Source organism: Pogoniulus pusillus, chromosome 4 (assembly GCF_015220805.1).
Source record: "Pogoniulus pusillus isolate bPogPus1 chromosome 4, bPogPus1.pri, whole genome shotgun sequence".
In the NCBI taxonomy this organism is placed as follows: Eukaryota; Metazoa; Chordata; class Aves; order Piciformes; family Lybiidae; genus Pogoniulus; species Pogoniulus pusillus.
The window spans coordinates 42,960,564-42,975,334 of record NC_087267.1 but is presented as its reverse complement, the minus strand read 5'-3'; the positions used below and the strand labels follow the sequence as shown (position 1 = coordinate 42,975,334).

The 14,771-nt window shown below is 47.4% G+C and overlaps 1 protein-coding gene across 1 annotated transcript in view; it reads left to right on the top strand.

Annotated features, from left to right (window-relative positions):
• Nucleotides 1-14,771, top strand: part of LOC135175149 (store-operated calcium entry regulator STIMATE-like) — a 45,758-nt gene that overhangs the window by 12,810 nt on the left and 18,177 nt on the right. Inside the window, 3 exon segments of the mRNA XM_064142924.1 lie at nucleotides 6,200-6,248; nucleotides 7,139-7,234; nucleotides 10,460-10,581. Of these exon segments, the coding sequence (XP_063998994.1) occupies nucleotides 6,200-6,248; nucleotides 7,139-7,234; nucleotides 10,460-10,581 (267 nt within the window).

Sequence of the window (14,771 nt, the reverse complement as noted above, 5' to 3'; positions counted from 1 at the left end):
TGGACCAAGAAGGCACTGAGGCAGACAGTAGGGTCCAGCTGGCAGACTGAGTGCTCAAGTGCCACTGGATTCACCAGTTAATTGCCCTCTAGATGCAGAACAGCCAAGAGCTCTTCTTTGCAAATCCGCCGTATCCAGCTAAAGTTTTGCTGCTTCTTCCCAGCCTTTACTCAGCTTGCTAGTAACAGCTTTTGGAGGTGGCTTTGCCTTCTGGTATGTGGAACTTGTATGAGTTGTGCTGTCAAAGGCTGTGTGTTTTCCCCATGGAGCACAAACAGGGGAGGAAACAGCCTTATTTCAACCTCAGTCATTCAGAATCCCTGTGGATATTTTGTGGGATGTCAATGGGATCAGCTACCATGGTATACCTGAGTTAGATCAGCTTCTGGCTCTGAAAGGGCAGTTTTTACTCCTACAGAAGCTCATAGCTGCTCTGCACTTTCAGTAACTGAAAGACTAACCAGCAGGTGGACTGCCAATCTGGAAAGAGAGCTGGGTACCAACTCCTGTTTAAAATTGTGCTGGCCTTACCATCAGTGTTAAAGATCTGAAATGAACCAGAGGTCTTGCTTGTGCCCTGTTCCTCCCACAGGCAGTAAGGAAACTAGTCTGTAAAAGTGCATCTGCTTTCCCTACTGGAGAGCAGGCAGAAGCATGCAGCTCTGATGTCCCTACTTTTATCTGTGGCACACTAGGTTCCTGTAGTCATATCGCTGAGTTCTCCTCATGTGTCAAGAACTAACTGTCAGCAGTCAAAAAAGCCTCTTTGGTTGTAACTTTGAAGACAATGGCTGCTTATATGTGGCTGGGGGAGATGAAGAATCTTCTGCAATAAGTAGGGATGGTGTCTGTCTCTTCTGGCTTGTGGTTGCTTTTTAAAGCAGAGTGGACCACAGAGCTCCCAAGTGTCAAGATTTAGTGATTATAGGGTAGATTGATGTATCCTGGGATGCTTCACAAGCAGCATGGCCAGCAGGTCAAATGAGGTGATTTTGCCCCTCTGTTCTATTAAGACCTCAGCTAGAGTCCTGTGTCTACCTCTGGAGTCAGTACAATGAAGACATTGACCTGAGAGAGCAGGTCAAGAGGAATCTGCAAAAGTAGTCAGAGGAATGGAGCACCTCTCCTATGAGGAAAGGCTAAAGAGTTGGTAGTCAGCCTAGAGAGGAGAAGGCTCTAGAGAGACCTTATTGCAGCTTTCCCATACTTAAAGGAGGCCTAGAGGTAAGACAGGGACAATTTTTTAGCAGGGTCTGTTGTGACAGGCTAAGGGATGATGGTTTTAAACTCAAGGAAGAAAGATTTATTACCATGAGGGTGGTGAAACAATGACACAGGTTGTCCAGAGAGGTGGTAGAAGCCCCGGCCTTGGAAGCATTCAAGGTCAGGTTGGCTTTTAGCAGACTTAGAATCATAGAATCAACCAGCTTGGAAGAGACCTCCAAGATCATCCAGTCCAACCTGGCACCCAGCACTAGACAATCAACTAGACCATGGCACTAAGTGCCTCAGCCAGGCTTTTCTTGAACACCTTCAGGGAGGGTGACTCCACCACCTCCCTGGGCAGCCCATTCCAATAGCAATTGCTCTTTCCAGGAAGAACTTCCTCCTAACCTCCCCCAGCACAACCTGAGACTGTTTCCCCTTGTTCTGTTGCTGCTTGCCTGGCAGAAGAGACCAACCCCACCTGGCTACAGCCTCCCTTCAGGTAGCTGCAGACAGCAGTGAGGTCAGCCCTGAGCTTCCTCTTCCCCAGGCTGCACACCCCCAGCTCCCTCAGCCTCTCCTCACAGGGCTGTGCTCCAGGCCCCTCACCAGCTTCATTGCCCTTCTTTGGACACCTTCCAGTATCTCAACATCTCTCTTGAATTGAGGGGCCCAGAACTGGACACAGCACTCAAGGTGTGGCCTGACCAGAGCATAGGGGAAGAATAATCTCCCTTGTCCTACTGGCCACACTGTTCCCGATCCAGGCCAGGATGCCATTGGCTCTCCTGGCCACCTGGGCACACTGCTGGCTCATCTTCAGCTACTATCTACCAGTGCCCTCAGGTCCCTCTCTGCCTGGCCACTTTGTCCGCAGCCTGTATCGCTGCTTGGGGTTGTTGTCTTCTCTAGCTGAAGATGTCTACTCACTGCAGGCAGGCTGTGCAAACTAACCTTTAGAAGTCCCTTCCAGTGCAAAGCATTCTGTGATCCTGTGGTTGGTTTGGGCTTCTGTGGTCTGCATGCTCCTCAGTGCCCATTGCAGTGACCTGTCTGGTACTGGGCACAGCTGGGATGTTGTGGTAGTTTGAGGGATCCTAGGTCCCCCTTAAACAAAACCGTAGGGCTGGAGGCCTATCCCAGGGGATGGACCTGCTCATCGTCCTAAGATGCTGTAATATTGTTCTTCTGTTCCACCTGCTGGTGTCACAGCTTAAAGGGCAGTGCCTGGCTTGCTCTCCCCTGCCTGTCTTCCCTTCCCTTCTCTCTCCTAACAGCCCATGTCCTTCTCTCGTGGGGCCTGAGGGAGGCAGCTGCTGGGGAGGCCTCGTAGGCCCCCGCTGGGGAGGGCACTTCCAGCCTACCCTCAGGCCAGCTGAAGGTGGAAGGAGTGGAGTGTTCTAAGAAGGCCAGCTTGGCCCTAGTGGGCTTTGTAGCTAGGTTACCTGATTGCCTTGTGTCTGTATGCTCTTGTCAGTAGAACTTACCTTAAAGCTTCCAGTCGGTGTGCAGTGTCCTCATTCATGCTCCTGGAAAAGAATCAGAGAATCAGCCAGGTTGGAAGAGACCTCCAATGTCATCCAGACCAACCTAGCACCCAGCCCTAGCCAAACAACTAGACCATGGCACTAAGTGCCTCAGACAGGCTTTGCTTGAACACCTCCAGGGTCGGCGACTCCACCACCTCCCTGGGCAGCCCATTCCAATGCCAATCACTCTCTCTGCCAACAACTTCCTCCTAACATCCAGCCTAGACCTCCCCTGCCACAACTTGAGGCTGGTGTCCCCTTGTTCTGTTGCTGGTTGCCTGGGAGAAGAGACCAACCCCACCTGGCTACAGCCTCCCTTCAGGTAGCTGTAGACAGCAATGAGGTCAGCCCTGAGTCTCCTCTTCTCCAGGCTAAACACCCCCAGCTCCCTCAGCTCACAGGCCTTGTGTCCCAGGCCTCTCACCAGTGCAATTCCCTGCCAAGCTGCTCCTGAACAGCTTGGCTTTACTTCAGTGTAAGAGTCATTTCTGTCCTGCACTACCAGGTAAGCTCATTGCCCAAACTGGGACAGATGTGCAGAAGGATTTGTTGATTAATGTTTATGATCTGTACTCTTAAAGTGTATTTATTTTAAATAATAGAATACCAGGTAGGAAGGGATCTCGAGAATCCTCTGGTCCAACGTTTCTGGGCAAAAGCATGGTCTAAATGAGATCACACTATCACAGTATCACACAGTATCATCAGGGTTGGAAGAGACCTCACAGATCATCAAGTCCAACCCTTTACCACAGAGCTCAAGGCCAGACCATGGCACCAAGTGCCACGTCCAATCCTGCCTTGAACAGCCCCAGGGACGGCGACTCCACCACCTCCCCGGGCAGCCCATTCCAGTGCCCAATGACTCTCTCAGTGAAGAACTTTCTCCTCACCTCCAGCCTAAATCTCCCCTGGCGCAGCCTGAGGCTGTGTCCTCTTGTTCTGGTGCTGGCCACCTGAGAGAAGAGAGCAACCTCCTCCTGGCCACAACCACCCCTCAGGTAGTTGTAGACAGCAATAAGGTCACCCCTGAGCCTCCTCTTCTCCAGGCTAACCAATCCCAGCTCCCTCAGCCTCTCCTCATAGGGCTGTGCTCAAGGCCTCTCCCCAGCCTCGTCGCCCTTCTCTGGACACGCTCAAGCATCTCAATGTCCCTCCTAAACTGGGGGGCCCAGAACTGAACACAGTACTCAAGGTGTGGTCTAAGCAGTGCAGAGTACAGGGGCAGAATGACCTCCCTGCTCCTGCTGACCACACCATTCCTGATGCATCCTGCTCAGCTGCAGGGGAGACTGCTGCAGTGCAGTTTCTCATGCAGAGCTTTGTGTTTCACATTGATTTGTACCCATGCATCCTGCTGCCTTCAGGCTCCTGCTTTCTCTCTGACGTACTACCAGAGAACTGCTCTGCTCACGTTTCTCTACAGATTAGAGAGGATGCATTAAATATGCTTTTTGAAGTTTGTTTGTCTCTTTGTTTTCCCATTTCCCTCAAAAATGCTGCTGCTCATTATTTATCAGCTTTGAACCCTGTTCAGGCTGGCAGTGTGTTTGGGACTTGATTACTGAAGGTTTAACTTGCCATCCATCTTGAGCTTGTTAGCAGTGGTGAAGAGGGAGAGTGGCTCCAGCAGCCAAGGTGAGGTCAGGGACCTGCATCTTCTCTAGCAGCTCTAATGGTGGTGTCTAGCTGTAGATGTAGCTGTCAGCAGCTTTTTCACAAAGCAGGATGGTGCTACTGAATATCCTTTTGGCTTTTTGTCTGGTTTTGTGGGTTATTTTTGGTGTTTTTCTTTTTGTTTTGGGTTTTTGTGTGATTGGTTCGTTTGAGGTGTTTTGGTTTGACTTCCCCCTCTCCCCCCTCCCTCTAATTAATAAATCTAATGTCATGGGAAAGCCTCTTCCAGGTCTGCTTGTTCCAGAGCATTGGTACTTGTGGGTTTAAACAGAGAAGAGTTGGCCTGGCAGGTGGTGCTTTCTAACATGGGCTCCCCTTTGAGCAACACTTGGTAAAAATCAAACTAGCTACTGTCTCCAAGTAATAACTAGAGAAAGCTCAGAGAAGCAACTGCAGTAGATGACATCATAGGACTCCTTGGAGGACAAATGTGAAGGGCTGCAGGAGCAAACTCCTCTATAGCCAGAGGAACATCATTTAAGGACTCATAGAATGGTTTGGACTGGAAGGGACCTTCTAAAGGTCATCTAGTCCAAGCCTACTGCAATGAGCAGGGACCTTCAACAGAACCCCATCTAACCTGACCTGGAATGTTTTCAAGGAAAGGAGAATTCCTATCATTTTCAGGGCATGTGGTTGGTGATGCCAAAGTCATGTGTGAACCACTGCTTCACAGTGGTAGCCAGCAGGCATTGGAAAACATTGTATAATGGAGTAATATTTAAATACTAGTTTGAAGCTTGCAGGGGTTTGGGAGTTGGAACTTGTACCTTTATGCTGGAGATGTCTGTTGGGTCCTGCTTCCTCAGAGGTCTTCATGTCCTCTTGGCTTCAAAGAGGAGATGGCTTTATTGCACTCCTACGACTCAAAAGCTTAACAGGCTCTTGAGATACATCATTTCTCTGTTGCTGCTGTAATTTCAGTTTGCCTGGAAGAATTGCTATGGCTGATAGAGAATGATGAATCCTCTCCAGCTTCCCTTAGGTCACTCCCCATGGCATAAAAGTGACACTGCTGAAGGATGCCAGATGCACCTCTGTGTTCATTGCCACGACCTATGGGTTCATGCATTGTCTCTGGTGTGATGGTTTGGGTGTTCCCTGCCCTCCCACTTTGGAAATCACCCAGACTAGACTGAACCAGCTCTGGAAATATGAATGAAGCTTATATTTACAGCTAGCACAATATACAAGCAGATATTTGCAGTATAGACAGTTTTATGGACAGAAATAGACAAGGTAAAAGGTAATACAGAAACACAACAGCCCTCCCAGAAACCTGAGTCCCCAGGAGGGGCTCTCAACCACCCCTTCACCTTCCCCCTACCCCTCTCAACCTTACCCCAGTCCCAAGGAAGAATGGAGGTTCGGCCAGAGGAGTTAGGAAGCAAAGTGGATTAGTCCAAAAATGGAGGGTGAGGTTAGAGAGATGCAGCTCAGCCAGCAGCCCAAGTGAGAGTGGTTATCTAATGGTTTCATTTCCTGTTCCTATACATCTCAGCAAGCCTGTGAGCGAAGTAGACATCAACATTGTTTTCTTTCCACAGCCTGTAATCTAGTTCTTCTCACCAAAACATTCTAGCCTGCTTCAAACTAGCACATCTGGTTAGTTCGGATCCAGGTCCTTTGGCTTAGCTCAGCTTTAGACCAGCAAATGCTGAGTATTTTCCAGGTTTTGTGGGTTTCTGCTTATTTTTACTCTATTTGCATTGAAGATTGGCACAGTGTGTGCACATCTATGGGTTCAATTCTGCTGGTTAATGTAACCTCTCTGATTTTCATTGCAGTGAAACGATTTAGTGAACCAAAGGAACAGAGGCGTCCTTGGAAGATATGGTGAGAGTCTTGGTTTTGTTTCTTTTTTCCCTTTGGAACTTGAAAAGGTCATGTATATATGAAGTTATTTCCCCTTGTGCTGACAGTTTTGCAAGCTTTCTGAAAATCCTGCATGGTATTTAGTCATTAAGTAAAATTTTCTGCTGCTGCTTCCCAAGGAAACCTCCACAGAGTAGCTGGTGTTCCCTAGAAGTGAAATTCCCTGCCAAGCTGCTCCTGAAAAGCTTGGTTTTACTTCAGTGACCGAACCAAGAGGTTATGGTCCCTTCCCACCTACATGTGGGCTGTCTCCCAAGCTCAAGTTTTGTTTATTTTTCAATTGGGTTAATCACTTTATCCTCTGACCCAGCCCAAGTGTAGACCATGCAACATATTTGCCTGTGTGTTGATGGAAGGCAGCTGGTTATTACTGTCACCTTTGGACACCTCTACAAAGCATTTCTGTTTTGTGGGATTTATGTGCTGCCAAGAGGTTGGCATGTGGTTGGGATCAGTGTATGGTCAGGCAACATTAGCGATGAAAAACCTGCCAGTCTCCTCAGTTTGGCTTTCTCTAACTTGGGAACTCAGTTGCCTGTGAATGGATGCAAGAATTGTAAGTAGGTGAACACCTTCCTGGCACCTGTTGATGGTTGGAGAAACTAAGGCTGAGTTCTGGAGAGTGAGCTGCCCTTTGCTGCAGGGTAGAACCTGGTTCTAGATCTGTGAGGCTAAGTCACTATGTGCTGAGTCAGTATTTGGAGTTGACCAAACTGCTTCCTTTTGACAAATTCTTCAGCATCAGGAGTGTATCTTGGAGGGAAGCAGACCCATGCAAGCCTTTTGCTTGGGTGACTGCTGTGCTGCTGCTGCTCCAGGATACAACTGAATGTTTTTGCCTTTTCCTCCAGGTTTTATGACACCTCCAAGCAAGCTGTGGGTGCCCTCTTCATCCACTTTTACAATGTCTTTCTGTCAAGTCGCACAGAGGAGGATCCTTGCTTTCTGTAAGTACAAAACATGCTTGCATTTACGTCCTACATCTGTAAAAGGAGCAAGCAAGCCTGCTGGAAAGTGGTCATGCATGGTGGAAACATCCATTTGAGTACTACATGGGGATAAACCATACTGAGCTTATTTTCAGGGGCTGGGTTGTCTTCTGCCTCTGCAGTCTGGTGGAGGTGAAGTAATGCAGCCATGCTTTGCTGCTGATTTAAAAGCACCTAGAAATAGTGACACAAAGCCACAGTAAATAACACAGTGGTGCCCCACACACTTGGAGCTGTTAAAGGTGGCCATTTGTTGGCAAACCAGATTTTGCAGTTTGGCTGTTCTCACAGCAGTTTTGAGAATGCTTTTCTAAGTGTATAGGTGAAGGCTTTTGTCCAAAGCAAGGAGCTGATGGGTTATTTTTTTCTGATATTCAGTTGTGCCTACCTCAGGTGTTACCACAGTCATGCTTGAGGGCTTTCTAAGCCAGACTTTGGACTTAGAAAATGTACAAATGCTACCTTTAATTTAGATCAGCTGCTTCACAACTACAAATCTATTTTCAGAATTAGCTTCTAAACAATTCTGCAGTTCTGTAAGTTGAAAAAGACCTACTGTTATCCTGCCACTGCCAAGTCCACCTCTAAGCCATGTAGCTCAGCACCACATCTACACATAGAATCATAGAATCAACTGGGTTGGAAGAGACGTCCAAGATCATCCAGTCCAACCTAGCACCCAGCCCTATCCAAACAACTAGACCATGGCACTAAGTGCCTCAGCCAGGCTTTTCATGAACATCTCCAGGGATGGTGACTCCACCACCTCTCTGGGCAGCCCATTCCAATGCCAATCACTCCCTCTGCCAACAACTTCCTCCTAACATCCAGCCTAGACCTCCCCTAGCACAACTTCAGACTGTGTCCCCTTGTTCTGTTGCTGGTTTCCTGACAGAAGAGACCAACCCCACCTGGCTACAATCTCCCTTCAGGACGTTGTAGACAGCAATGAGGTCATCCCTGAGCCCCCTCTCTTCTCCAGGCTAAACACCCCCAGCTCCATCAGCCTTTCCTCAGAGTTTGTGCTCCAGGCCCCTCATCAGCTTCCTCGCCCTTCTCTGGACATGTTCCAGCACCTCAACATCTCTCTTGAATTGAGGAGCCCAGAACTGAACACAGTACTCAAGGTGTGGCCTGACCAGTGCTGAGTACAGGGGAAGAATAACCTCCCTTGTCCTACTGGCCACACTGTTCCTGATCCAGGCCAGGATGCCATTGGCTCTCTTGGCCACCTGGGCACACTGCTGGCTCATCTTCAGCTACTATCTATCAGCACACCCAGGTCCCTTTCTTCCTGGCTGCTCTCCAGCCACTCTCTCTCCAGCCTGTAGCACTGCTTGGGGTTGTTGTGGCTGAAGTGCAAATCCCTGCACTTCGCCTTATTAAATCTCATCCCATTGGCCTCTGCCCACCCATCCAGCCTGTCCAGGTCCCTCTGCAGGGCTCTCCTACCTTCCAACAAATCAACACCTGCTCCTAGCTTGGTGTCATCTGCAAACTTACTGATGCTGTACTCAATCCCCTTGTCCAGATCATCAACAAAGATGCTGAACAGGACTGGGCCCAGCACTGATCCTTGGGGAACACAACTAGTGACAGCTGCCAACTGGATGTGGCACCATTCACCACCACTCTCTGGGCCTTGCCTTCCAGTCAGTTCTTAACCCAGCACAGAGTGAATCTGTCCAAGCCACGAGCTGCCAGCTTGGCCAGGAGTTTCTTGTGGCAGACAGTGTCAAAAGCTTTGAAGTTTGTGTGAGAGTGTTCTAACTTCAGCAGCTGGAAATTGTAATAACCTAGCCTAAACCTTTGGATGTAGAAATACTCAATGCCATGTTTTCAAAGTGGATATCAAATCCAGACTGTTATTTCCAGTGTCTTTATTCAGAGGCAGTATCATATTCTGGAGAAGGAAATGTGCCTGGTAATTTATTTTTGTGATGCAGAAATCTGACCTGATCTTCAAAAAAATAGTCCAGTACTGGGAAACTGGCCAAAAAATAGTAGTCTAAGTGATTTTTTTTTTTTTAATGTATCTATTTTAATTCTGAAGTTCATTAAAATACTAAGCCTTGGATTACAGGTTGGATCCTGCAATTCCCAGAAGGTCCATGCAGGTCTCCTTCCCCTGGCACTCTGTCCAGCAAGGCTTAAACATCCAGAGCTGCAGAGCAAACCCACTGAGCCCAAGCCTCCTGGTGGGGATTGGTTCAGCTTCTGGATGTGTGGTGAGGACCCTGAAATGAAGGCTTTTGAGGATCCCAGGAAGCCTGCCATTGACCTCATTGCTGTCTACAACTACCTGAAGGGACATTGTAGCCAGGTGGGGGCTGGCCTCTTCTCCCAGGCAACCAGCAACAGAACAAGGGGACACAGCCTCAAGTTGTGGGAGGTATAGGCTGGATGTTAGGAGGAAGTTGTTGGCAGAGAGAGTGATTGGCATTGGAATGGGCTGCCCAGGGAGGTGGTGGAGGCACCATCCCTGGAGGTGTTCAAGCAAAGCCTGTCTGAGGCACTTAGTGCCATGGTCTAGTTGATCATCCAGGGCTGGGTGCTAGGTTGGACTGGATGATCTTGGAGGTCTCTTCCAACCTGGTTGATTCTATGAGCCAGGGCTTGTCACTTTTCCCAAGACTTTCTGCCTCTCAGTCAATCCCTTCTTGTAGGAGTCTTTTGCCGCTGCTCCATAAAATGGACTTTTTGCCGCTGCTCCATAAAATGGACTTTTTGCCTCTTCTCTCTGCACAGTTTGCAGAGCAGCTGTGATGTCCAAGAAACTTCATTTTCTCAGATGAAATTTCAAAAATGTTTGGTTCTGTTTCCCTGAAACTGGAGATTTCATCCCAATGGGAAAAGGCGCTGCAAATGGAAAGCCTCTTTGTTTAGGGTAGCTCATAAGCAAGGCTCATCCAGGAATTATTTAATGCTGGATGAATGAGTGAACAATGCCAGAGACTTGGTGGAGCCAGTTCAATTCTCTGCAGAACAGGCTTTTAAACTGAGAAATTGCTGGCTGAGCTATAGGAAAATCCAATAAAAGAGAAAGGAGGTGAACTTGGAATGTTCAAGGGGATTTTTTTTTTTCAAATCTTTGGCTTTTTTTATAGATACTTACATTGAAATATGATATTTTGAATGAGACCTCAGAACATAACTGAGACCTGCAATTTCCTCTACTCTTAGCTACCTCCTTAACTTCATCCTTGATACCACGCTGGGGATGCTGCTGATCTGGCTTGGCGTCAAAGTCGTCTCCCGAATTGCACAGCGCAAGAAGTACAAGTACCTGCTCTTTGGAGAATATGGTAGGTGTCAACTGCTCCACACAAAGGTAGGTGGTTTGTTCCCAGCTATGTGTGGGGAGAAGAAAATGGCAGAAACCACAGTTTGAACATAAAATGTAGAAGCAACCTCCTCCTCTTATCCCTTCTGCAAGTTGCTCAGAGTGTGGTAGCGATGGACATGTTAAATGCTGGGTTGTGATTACGTTTGCAGGTAACTCTGCTGCCTTGCCAAACCCCTGAGCGTAGCAGGCTGGTGGTGAAAGGTTGAATGCTTCCCTGGGCAGAGTTGTGCTAGTTTGAGCCTAACTGGGTTATTTTGGTGAGAAGAATTGGGTTATAGGCTCTGAAAAGGAAACAAGAGTGATATCTACTTCTCTCATAGGCTTGCTGAGATGTATAACAAGAACACAAACATAGATAAAGGAGTCTCTCTCTGGGCTTTTTGGACTGCACTTATCTCTCTGACTTGCCTGACTAATCCTCTGCTTCCTAACTCCCCCTGGCCAACCCTGCAAACTCACCTTTGAACATAAGGCAAAGTCTGGGGTAAGGTAGAGGGGTGGGAGGAAGGTGGGAAGGGTGGTTGGGAGCCCCTCCTGGGGACTCAGGTTTCTGGGAGGGCTGTGGTGTTTCTGTGTTACTTTTAAACTTGTGTGCATATATGTATACATAGATATTGCAAATATCTGCTTGTATATTGTGCTGAGCTGTAAATATAAAACTTTCATTCGATTGCCAGAGTGGCTCAGTCTAGTCTGGGTGATTTTCACATGTGTGGAGGGGCAGGTGATACCCAAACCATCACAAGAGCATACCTCAGGAGATGCATATGAAAATCTTAAGGCATTTGGGTGTGTGGTGTTGGAAGACATGGACCTGTTGGACTAAGTCCAGAGGGCAGCACAAGAATTGTCAGAGGACTGAAACACCTCTTCTGTGAAGAAAAGCTGAGAAAGCTGGTGTTGCTCAACCTGGAGAAGAGAAAGCTCTGGGGAGACCTTACTGTGGTATTTCAGTACTTAAGGAAGACCTATAAGAAAGATGGGGACAGATTTCTTTATCAGGGCATGTTGTGACAGGAAAACACATAATGGGGTTAAAATGAAAAGGGAGATTTAGACTGTACCAAGAAAGGAATTTTATGCAATGAAGGTGATGAAACACTGGCACAGGTTGCCCAGAGGATGCTCCATCCCTGGAAGCATTCAAGGTGAGGTTGAACAGGGCTCCAAACAGCCTGATGTAATTGAATATGTCCCTGCTCAGTACAGGGTGTTTGGACTAGATGACCTTTAAAGGTCCATTCCAATCCAAAACGTTCTGTGATTCTTTCAGATTGTTTTTTCCTATGCCTTCTACTCAAAACATGGAGGTCTTGCATATGTCTTTATCTGTAGTATCACAGAATTGTCAGGGTTGGAATGGACCTCAAGAATCATCTAGTTTCAACCCTCCTGCCATGGGCAGGGATACTTTCCACCAGATCAGGTTTCCTGGCTTAAAAAACTTCTAAGGGTGGGCCAGTTCTGTTTATTGCATGCATTTGCACAGGGGCACTTCAGCTGAGCTGGCCATGTCACTTTCTTGAGCAAATCCCCTTTGATTCTCTTGGGGTATCTTCATACATTGTCCCTGGCTCACCTCAGGGCAGCAAATTAAGAGCCCTTACTAGAACTCCATCCCTCCGCCCCTGTCGTGCTGCCCCACTGTGCCACAGGCAAGTGTGACATTTTTTAACCCCTTCACCCTTCAAATCAAGTTTAATGCCCTGTCAATGAGCCTTGCCAACTCCTCACCCATGTTCCTTGGGCTCCTCAATTCAAGAAAGATGCCATGGTCTAGTTGATTGTCTAGGGCTGGGTACTAGGTTGGACTGGATGATCTTGGAGGTCTCTTCCAACCTGATTGATTCCATGATCTAGGACCAGTAGGCATTAGAAGGGCAAAATACGGTCTCAAAACTGAATTTTCAGACGACTTGTGGATTTGTTTAGTTGGGGGGTTTTGTTGTTGCCAGCTGATGTTAAACAATGTGAAATATGCCTGAGTCTGGCCTCTCTCTTGAGTTCTGCTTTGAAAGCCAACGTTTCTGAGACGTCTTTCTCAGTAAGCGCCACCAGAGGGCAGCACCTCTCTTTAGAAAGAGCACAGAGCCAGCAGCGCTGCTCTGTCTGCTGGGAAGGAAACCATTAGCCCTTTGCCTATTTTGCATTACTTCCAATGTAAAGACAAATTCAGTCTTCCTTTAGGACACAGTCGTTATATCTCTACCTTTTAAGACCTTAAACATTAAGCCTGTCCTGAGGGTAACTTGATTCTTTTGTATTTTTAGTAACTGTTCCCATAACTGACCTGATGAAACTTGGACCAAACTAAGATAGTTGTGGTGACCCCACTGACGTGTGAGCTCTTAGTCAGGCTCATGTTCAGCGTGTGTAGATGGGTCATATTTTGGTGGCTTGTTGGTTTTTTTCTCCTCTAGTGTCTCTGTCTCTTCCAACCTGGTTGATTCTATTTCAAAGAGCTATTGAGCAAGGTATAGAGTGATAAAGTCATTCAGATGAGACAGCATAGGAATCCAGATACTCTTGGTTCAGGGAGTAGCATTTTTCCCATTCTGAGCAGCAAGGACTTGAAGCCTAACCACAGTCTTCCCAGGGGCACCCCAGAGCACAGTTTCAGCTTCCCATGCCACGTCTGCAGTTGAGCAGAAGCAAGGAAATACTGAAGTATATTGACCTGGCAGAGTAGTAATGAACTTCCGTTGAGTTGCAGCTGGCCCCCTCATGAGGACTGCCTTATATTAGAGAAAGAGATCACTCCTCTGAGGAAATCTTGCTTTCATTAATAAAAATGGAGTTTCTGCTGTTGCTTGAATTTAGCTCTTGAACTAGGGATTAAGTGTCTCGTCTTGGTGCAGGTCTCTGGCCAGAGTATGGAAAAGTTAGGTAGGAGCCAAGTGGCGTGTCCAGTGCAGTCCTGCTGTAAGGTTACAGAAGGAAAATATTACTGTCCTCATCTCAGACATTAAGTAGCTTCCAAAATGGCTTGGAAGATGCTAGTAAACTTTGTACAGTTTGATGCAAGCTCCAAAAATATGATTGATTTTTCTGGTCTAATTGCTGTACCAGACTTGATGTTTTCCTCAGTTCTCCTGAGAAGCAAAAGCATCTTGCAGCCCTGCAGGAGGAAAAAGGCAGACTGCTAGGGAAGCACCAAATCCATGTTACAGACAGCGATGAGTGCCATTGTGTCAGCCACTGGGAAAGGACAATTGTGTCTTTATCCAGTACAGCCAGTGCCCATCTACCTGCCTGGTCTTCAGGTTTAAAAAAAAAGATGTTTCAGCTGTTTTGTTTCTGAGCCTGCAGTTCTTGGTTGTATTCCTCTAACTGCAGCTGCCCTTCACTTTGGGCTCCAGGAGTCCCCTCAGCTCTGCTGTTGTTAGCCTGCCTCCAAAGCCTTGGGCATTTCTCCCTGTGTGACTGCAATAGCTGCATTAATGGAGGAGCAAAAAAGGGAAAGGGAAGCATTTACATCTGCACTGCTATTTTAAGCATTCAGCTATGCAGAACTGCTTAGAAAACTTCATTACTTGTGTATTTCCAAAAACAAGGAGACAGTCATTCTGACATCAGCTTCTCTTGTCCCTGAGCCCTAGCCAAAGATCACTGCAGCCAGGAATGACCTGGGTTTTTTAGCTAGTGGAGAGTCAAAGCCTCCTGTATGCTCATATTCCTTCATCTTTGCCCAGTAACTCTTGATTACTCTTTGGGCTGCCTCTGAGCACAGGAAAATGGAGTTTAATAGGCTGCTTGGCTCTGGCCAGCCTGATTTAGGGTAGGGTGTCCCTATCCATGGCAGGGGGGTTGGAACTAGATGATCCTTGTGGTCCCTTCCAACCCTGAGTGATTCTATGATTCTGTGTTATATCGTCTGAAATTGCTTGGTTCCTAAGATCAAAGATTAGAGAGGTTTATTCTCCATCTCAGTTCAAAGAAGCTTTGGAGAATGATGCTTGCCTTACAGATGCTCAAACCTAATAAACTGCACTGTTGTGCTATCAGGGTAGCAGCAGGCCATATATTTAGGTGTTTTCCTTGAAGGGAACTTCTGCAGGGAGGAAAAGAAAGCAGAGTTTAAGCTTCAGAGGACTCAAGATGTGGATACTCAAGGTCTTAGAGGTGCTGCTGGGACTACACAGACTGAGA